At 41.8% G+C, this 7,787-nt stretch overlaps 1 protein-coding gene across 1 annotated transcript in view; it reads left to right on the top strand.

The window, feature by feature from the left end:
- The first annotated feature begins 431 nt into the window (after positions 1 to 431).
- SELENOI (selenoprotein I) overlaps positions 432 to 7,787 on the top strand; it is a 24,741-nt gene continuing 17,385 nt past the window's right edge. The window contains exons 1-3 of the mRNA XM_014593139.2: positions 432 to 499; positions 2,382 to 2,490; positions 5,798 to 5,872. Of these exons, the coding sequence (XP_014448625.1) occupies positions 470 to 499; positions 2,382 to 2,490; positions 5,798 to 5,872 (214 nt within the window). The 5' untranslated portion in view covers positions 432 to 469. The remainder of the gene's footprint in view (positions 500 to 2,381; positions 2,491 to 5,797; positions 5,873 to 7,787) is intronic.

Below are 7,787 nucleotides of genomic sequence, written 5' to 3'. Positions count from 1 at the left end.
GTCAGCCATGTGGGAGTCTAGCGCCCTTAACCACCATGCCACCTGCTGGTCCTCAATTTAAGTTTCTCTACTGTAATACTGTAATGTAAACATTGATTTAAAGGGAAGAGTGAGTCAAGGATTATCCTGACAGTTTGGACTCTGGATGAGTATATACAAATGAAATAAACACTATGGGTGGAACGTTGTGTTTTGGACCTGATCTTTAGGCTTCCTCTGTGACCCTTTCCCCTCTCTGAAAGTGATACCTGACTGTGTGTGACAGTCTTTGCTCCAGTTGTATTGCTACTCCAGCTTTGTTACTCAGATAAGGGTATCTTATAAATAGACGTATTCTCTAGGTTTATTTTTGTTGTTATTTCCATCTGAGAAATACCATCCTGGTTGCTAGTATGCAAGAATTCATTCCTAATATTTTGTTTTCTTACAGTACAGTGCTTTGGATACCAATCCACTCTCTCTGTATGTCATGCATCCATTTTGGAACACTATAGTAAAGGTAAGAGCATTTAAAGGCTTCTACTTTTTGTTTTAGTAAGTTTTAAGTATTTTAACCTCTTTTATGGACTATTATAGATGTAACTCTCAGTTTAATAGGATACCTAGAGAAACTGCCCATCCCATCCTTTTTTTTTTGCTTTCATATCTTTAGATTTATTTCACTGTTGAAATCTAAGTTCCCTAGAACTTGTAATATTTGTTAAATGCCTTATCATTTACTTATCATCATTATTATTTTTTAATTTGCTGTAGGGCACAGGTACTAACCAGAGACAGAGAGAGAGGGTGAGGTGGAGGGAAAGCAAGCTGCCAGGATCAGGACTCAATCCGTGTTGGGCTGTGTGGGAGTCAAGTGAGTGCCCCAACCATCACATCATCTGCTGGCCCCTGTAAAATGCCTTTTAAAATCTTCTAAAATAAATTTTCTTTCTTGAGAGGGATTTTTGCTATAGGGTGCGTGTGGTCGCCAGAGAGACAGACAGAAAATGAGAAATCAACCCCTCACCCCACAGTGGTAATGGCCACACCACAATCCTTTCTTCTCCATTCTCCTCCCAGGATTTTGGGCACGCATGTACATGTGCCTGGTGTGAGCTTCAAGCTACTTGTTCCGGGACTCAAACCACGGGCAACTATCTGGGAGTTCAGTTATGTAACCCTTATGCCATCTGTTGATGCCTCTCTAAAATAAATCATGCGATTTTTTTATTTTTTTAATTGCCAGAAGGTGTATGCTCTCACTAAACAGAGAGAAAGCATCCCTCAACGGGGTGTGGTCACTCTTCAATCCATTCTTCTCCATTTTCTATCCTGCCAGGATTTTGAGCATACGTGTACAAAAACACACACAGTATGTTTCTCAGGCTGCCAGGACTGGGATTTGGACTGCATGTTTAGCCATGTGGGTTCAGCTCCTTTACCCAGTAGGCCATGGAGGTAGCCTTTGTTATCATAAAAGTTGCTCTTAGAATTATTTAAAATATGAGATTAGAAAGAAGAAAGAAATGCTTATTTCTCAACTGCAGGTCATTGTTTGCAATTTTTTGAGAGTTTTTTTCAAATATGGGCACGCTTAACTTTATCATCATCATCATCATCATCATCATTATTTAAATTTGTCCAGATAGAGAAAGAGAAAGTGAGAAATTAAGCCACCGGGTCCAGGACTCAAACCGTGGTTGGCCATATGGGAATCCAGCACCCTTAACCACCAGGCCACCTACTTGTCCCTTTTTTTTTTTGTGAGAGGTTTTCGCTATAGGGTGCGTGCGTTCGCCAGACAGACAGAGAGAGACATAGAGATAGAAAGCGAGAAATCACCCCCCAGAGGGGATGGTCACGCCGCAATCCCTTCTCCTCCATTCTCCTCTCGGGATCTTGGGCCCGCACGCACACGCGCCCAGTGTGAGTTTTAAGCCACCGGGTCCGGGACGCGAACTGCGGTCGACTATGTGGGAATCCAGCGACATATCCATTACGCTAACTGCTGGTTCCCCCTACTTGTCCCTTTTGAGAGTTTTTTTTTTGCTATAGGGCATTTGCACTTACCAAAGAGACAGACAGAAACAGTGAGACGGAAAGTGAGAAATCATTCCCCAGGGCCAGATGGCCACACTGCATTCCCTTCCCCATTGCCCTTCTGGGATTTTGAGCACTTGTGCCCGACATGAGTTTTAAGCTGTCGGGTCTGGGACTCAGACCGCAGTAAGCTATGTGGGAGTCCAGTCTCTTAACACTATACCACCTGCTGGCCCCCATGGTTTGCGCTTTAATATGTATAACTCCTAGATACATTCTTGCAGATGTATTATGACTTAAATTTGCATGTTATGGTATATATTAGATTTCTCTAATTATTCTATAATTATTTTGAAAAACAGGTATTTCCTACTTGGCTGGCTCCCAATCTCATAACCTTTTCTGGCTTTCTGCTGGTTGTATTCAATTTTTTATTTATGGCGTACTTTGATCCTGACTTTTACGCTTCAGGTAAGGATATGACTTTAATATAAAATTTTAAATGTTTGAATAGAGAAAAATAAGATGTTGGTTATTCTCTGGTTCTATTAAGATGCTTGCATTTTTGAAAAGTTTTTAGATGTTATAATGATATATAAGATAACAGAAATATATATAAAAGCTAAGTTATGTTTTCATAATATGTATGTTTTCATTAAGTTCTAGAAATAGAATACCAGCTGCCTATTGAATTTAGATGTGCTGTTTAAAAAGCAATGAGATTTAGGCAAATAAAGAATAATTGAATTTACATGAAGATGTAAAATTAGGATTGCAGAACTTCTAAAAATGAATACTAGCAGGGCCCCCAACATACCTGTCAGTTCTAGAAATGTGCCTTCACTTTTTCTTTTCTTTTTTCTTTTTCTTTTTCTTTTTTTCTTTGAGAGGTTTTTGCAATAGGTCGTGTGCACTCACCAGAAAGACAGAGAGAGAAACAGAGAGACGGAAAGCAAGAAATCACCCCTGGGGGGATGGCCACGCCATAGTCCCTTCTCCATTCTCCTCTCGGGATCTTGGGCACGCACGCACGCACACGCACCTGGCATGAGTTTAAGCCACTGGTCCGGGACTCAAATTGTGGTTGGCTACATGGGAATCCAGTGACATAGCCATTACGCCAACTGCTGGTCCCATGCCTTCACTATTCCTAGTCATGGAAGAAACTCTCCTTTCTTCTAAAGGGAGTGGGATCCCTTGTTTCCTGTTTTCAGGATCCTGACTTACCTTTATTTATTATTTTTTTAGAATTTTTTTTTTATTTAACTTTTATTTATTTTAATTTAACCAGAGAGGGACAGAGTTTGAGAGAGAGAGAAAGAAAATGAGAAGAAAGCAAGCTGCCAGGTCTGGGACTGGAACTGTGGTTGACCATGTGGGAGTCCAGTGCCCTTAACTACCAGGCTACCTGCTGGCCTCCTGACTTACCTTTAATGATTCCCAGTTTCCTCTAAAAATAATTAAATCTTAATTTGTTTTTTAATTGCCAGAGGGCACATGTACTCCCTGGAGAGAAATGAAATAAGAGAGAGAAAGTGAGGACCACCCCCCACACACCACCATGGGAAGTGGTCGCACTGTAACCCTTTCTCCTCTGTTTTCCTCTTGGGATTTTGAGCACCTATTAACATATGCCCAGTGTATTTCTCCAGCTGCCTTTAACCACACCACTGGCTAGCCCAGGCCTCAAGTATTTACGGATAGAAGCCTGGATCCTTACTGGAGAGGAGAGGAAAGAGGAGCTTTTGGAGCCAGTGTTCCTCCTCCTGCCACCTCTGCCCCAACATCTTTCACACCCCTTCCTGTCTTCCCTGTCCCACATCCAGCTTCTCCCTTAGACAAACCCGGATTGTATTTAGGATGAGGTGGCTGGGACTAGTAGGAGATGGGGTGTATTTTTACTGCTCAGCCATTGGATAGAGTTGAGAGGAATAGATAGGAGATGAGTTGTTTTTTTTTTTTTTTAAGACAGTGGTTAGTTTCACTGTGTCATGATCCCCCTTCCAGCTGGGACTACAGGTATTCCCTACCACATCCAGCTCTTTACACCTGGTCATGGTTGCCCATCCTCAAGTCTCCCTGAGTTGCTGGGATGGCAGGTATGTGCCACTATGCCTGTCTTTTAGGTTGGGTCAGGATTTGAACCCGGGCTTCCCATGTGTCCCAGCCTTTGAGGCACAGTGTAATCTTAGCAGCACCATGGCTGGGCCAGCTTCTAAGTTAGAGAATTTATTTTTCAATAGAAATATTTATGATGTAGTCAGGAGTCTTAGTATTATAATACAGTTGTGCTATGGGTTTAGCAGATTTTTGTGGACTGACTTAGGAAAGAAGAACCACTGACTAGGTTGTTATTGTAGGAAAAATTTCAAACACTTAGGACTTTTGATATTATGGAAAGTCTGAGTGTCAAAATTATACATATGCTGAACTTTATCAAATTAAACTTTTAGACATATATTCAGTACATGTAATAACATGGTAATTGAAGAGAGACAGAGAGAGAGTGAAAGGGAAAGCGAGAAAGCAAGCCGCCAGGTCTGGGAACTGGGGTTGGCCATGTGGGAATCCAGCACCTTTAATTACCACGCCACCTGCCGGCCCCTTAGTTTATTTTTTTAAAGCTTGCTGTAGGGCACATGTGCTCACCAGAGAGGGAGGGAAAGTGAGACAAGCAAGCCACCAGGTCCGGGACTCGAACTGCAGTTGGCTGTGTGTGTGAGTCTAGCACCTTAACCACCCCACCACTTGCTAACCCTTTTTTTTTTCTTTTTTTTTTTTTAAAGAGATTTTTGCCGTAGGGCAGATTTGCTTGCCAGAGAGACAGAAAGTGAGAAATGACCTCCTGGGGGGTTGGCAGTACCTGCTTCATTCTCTCAGGATCTGGGCACACATGCACACGTGCCCGGTGTGAGTTTTAAGTTGCCAGGTCAAGGACTGGAACCCCAGTCAACTACAGGGGAGTCCAGCAACATCACCATTATGCTGTCTACTGGTCCTTCTGAGCCCTGATTCTTAGTTGTTTTATCAGAGGGGTAAAAAGTGAGGTCCATGGGCTGGCAGGTGGCGTGGTGGTTAGGGGTGCTAGACTCCTACATGGCCAAACACAGTTCGAGTCCTGGACCTGGTAATTTGCTTTCTCACTCTTCTCTCTCTCGTTCTCTTGCTCTGTCTCTCTCTCTCTGGTCAAATAAAACAAACAAATAAATAAATAAAGCTAAATAAAATAATTTAAAAAAAGTGAGGTCCAGATATTTTCTAATGATTCCTATGCCTAAATCATCCAGTTGAAGTAATCTGTCTAAATCAAATGGTCTTATGTTTAGCTAATTAATAATAAAGTGAGAAAGTATAGGTTGATAGCTCAATATATGCTTATAGTATAATCATAAATAACAAAGATTAGACTAAATGCAATCATAAAATGTGTGTGTGTGTGTGACACCAGATCTTTTAGACACCAGGCTGTTGTTGGCCTGCAGAATATGTTATTTTTCATTCTAGACATATAAGTAATTTTCAAGTAGAGATGAATACACAGTCTAGATTTCTGGTAAAAACTCAAATGCTTACTGTATGTTAGGGTCTGGGGAGCTACTTCTTTAGTTTTGGTCAGTTTACTGATATCTTTTAATATTTACCTATTTCTGCATTCAAAAAATACTGAAATGCTCTTTAACCTCTGATGAGCAAGTAGAAACACTCCTCACTGGTAGTGTAAGTGGTAAGGACTACTCCACTTAGACCGTATTAAAACCGCAGTTGCTTTCCTTTGCAGCACCGGGTCACAAGCACGTCCCTGACTGGGTTTGGATTGTAGTGGGCATCCTCAACTTTGTAGCCTACACTCTAGGTAAGAAATTGGTCAATACTCATTTTAGTCAGTGGTTGGTGACTAGAAAGAGAACCACCATTAAATTAACATTTTCTCCTGTGTCTAATTCTTTTTAACTAAGGTTTGTTAATATCTTGTTCAAATTGATAAATATGTTTTTGAGTTTCTCTATGTAAAATATTGTCATCCATTGTTAGGGTTTTACAGAATAAGATAGGCTTCGGCAAATTCCTCCTCGCTGGCCGAATCTGGCCAACTCATGCCTTTACATATCGTCTCTGGTGCTTTTCTGCGGTAAAGACCCAGTGAGTGGCTGCAGTGGACTGTATACCCCACAAGGCCTAAATATGTTACTCTCTGGCCTGTAAGAAAAAAAATATTTGCCAGCTTATGGAATGAGAGATTTTTGCCTTAAGTTGGAGAAGCAATTCTTGACATATTAAGTAATTGCAGAATAGTGAGGAAGATGCTGCAGTAGAGTATGGTGGAAAAACAAATAAGGGGGTGACCAGTTCATATCTGGGAGAGGAAGTGGTCAGGGAAGTGTTAGGCCATACTGGCTGTTTTTCTAAGAATGTTTTTCAGTAAGATTCCCTACATGGCTATCCTGCATCCTTCCGCCCACCCTCCCTGCTTTATTCCTCATAATGCTTACAACCATATAACATGGGGCTGAGAGGTGGCATGGTGGTCGGGGAGCTGGACTCCCACGTGGCTGACTGTGGTTCGAGTCCAGACCTGGTGGCTTGCCTTCTCACTTTCCCTCTGTCTCTGTTGCTTTCTGGTCAAATTGAAAAATGATAATGATGAATTAAGATATAAATAAATCTATCTCTGTGTGTGTGTGTGTGTGTGTGTGTATGTTTAGAGAGACTTTTGTTATAGAGCTTGTGCACTCTCCCGAGAGACAGAAAGTGAGAAATCACCCCCTAGGTGGATGACCGTGCCACAATTCCTTCTTTATTCTCCTCTTTGCCACAGAGTGAGCCAGGCATTATGGTGAGCAAGGTAAGCAGTAACTACAGGAATTTTTAATTTCTCAGATCTGAATCTTACTGTTGGCTTAAATCTGTTGTGATCTTGGGCACGTATGCATGTGCGCCTGTTGTGAGTTTGAAGCCTCTAGGTCTGGGACTCAAATCATGGTTGACTATGCCATCTGCTGGTCTCTATATAGTGGTTTTTTTTTTTTTGCGATAGGGTGAATGTGCTTGTCAGAGGGACAGAGAGAAACAGAAAGCAAGAAATCACCCCTTAGTGGGGATGGCCATGCATGCACATGTGCTTGGCATGAGTTTTAAGCACTGCGTCTGAGATTTATTTAATTTTAAATTATTGTTGTTATTATTTTTACTTTTGCTGTAGGACACATGCACTCACCAGAGAGAGACAGAGAGAACGAAAGTGAGAAAGCAAGCTGCCAGGTCCAGGACTAGAATTGCAACTGGCTGTGTGGGAACTGAGCGCCCCAACCACCATGCCACCTGCTGGTCCCAGTAATCCTGATTCTTACTTAAGATGGTTCCCATGTTTAAATCTAGCCCTCATCTTTCTTCTGAGCTTGTAGAACCTGGGGATTGAATCATCTGTCAATTGACATTACCATGCGGTTATCCTACCAACATTCATTTATATCTAAAATTCTGCTTTTTCCATCTTTTCTATCAGTCTTGTTTTTTCTCCTGACTTTTTTCTCTGTTAACCCTGTTACTTTTTTGGTTACCTAAACTGGAAATTTTGGAGATTACCCTCTGATTCTCTTATTTTTTTTTTGGAGAGGTTTTTCACTATAGGACGCGTGCGCTCGCCAGACAGAGAGAGAGAGACATAGAGACAGAAAGCGAGAAATCACCCCCCAAGGGGGGATGGTCATGCCGCAATCCCTTCTCCTCCATTCTCCTCTCGGGATCTTGGGCACGCACGCACACGCGCC

Source organism: Tupaia chinensis, unplaced genomic scaffold (assembly GCF_000334495.1).
Source record: "Tupaia chinensis unplaced genomic scaffold, TupChi_1.0 Scaffold139757_1, whole genome shotgun sequence".
NCBI classification, from domain to species: Eukaryota; Metazoa; Chordata; class Mammalia; order Scandentia; family Tupaiidae; genus Tupaia; species Tupaia belangeri.
The sequence above is the reverse complement of the archived record's forward strand: the minus strand, read 5'-3'. Positions and strand labels throughout refer to the sequence as shown.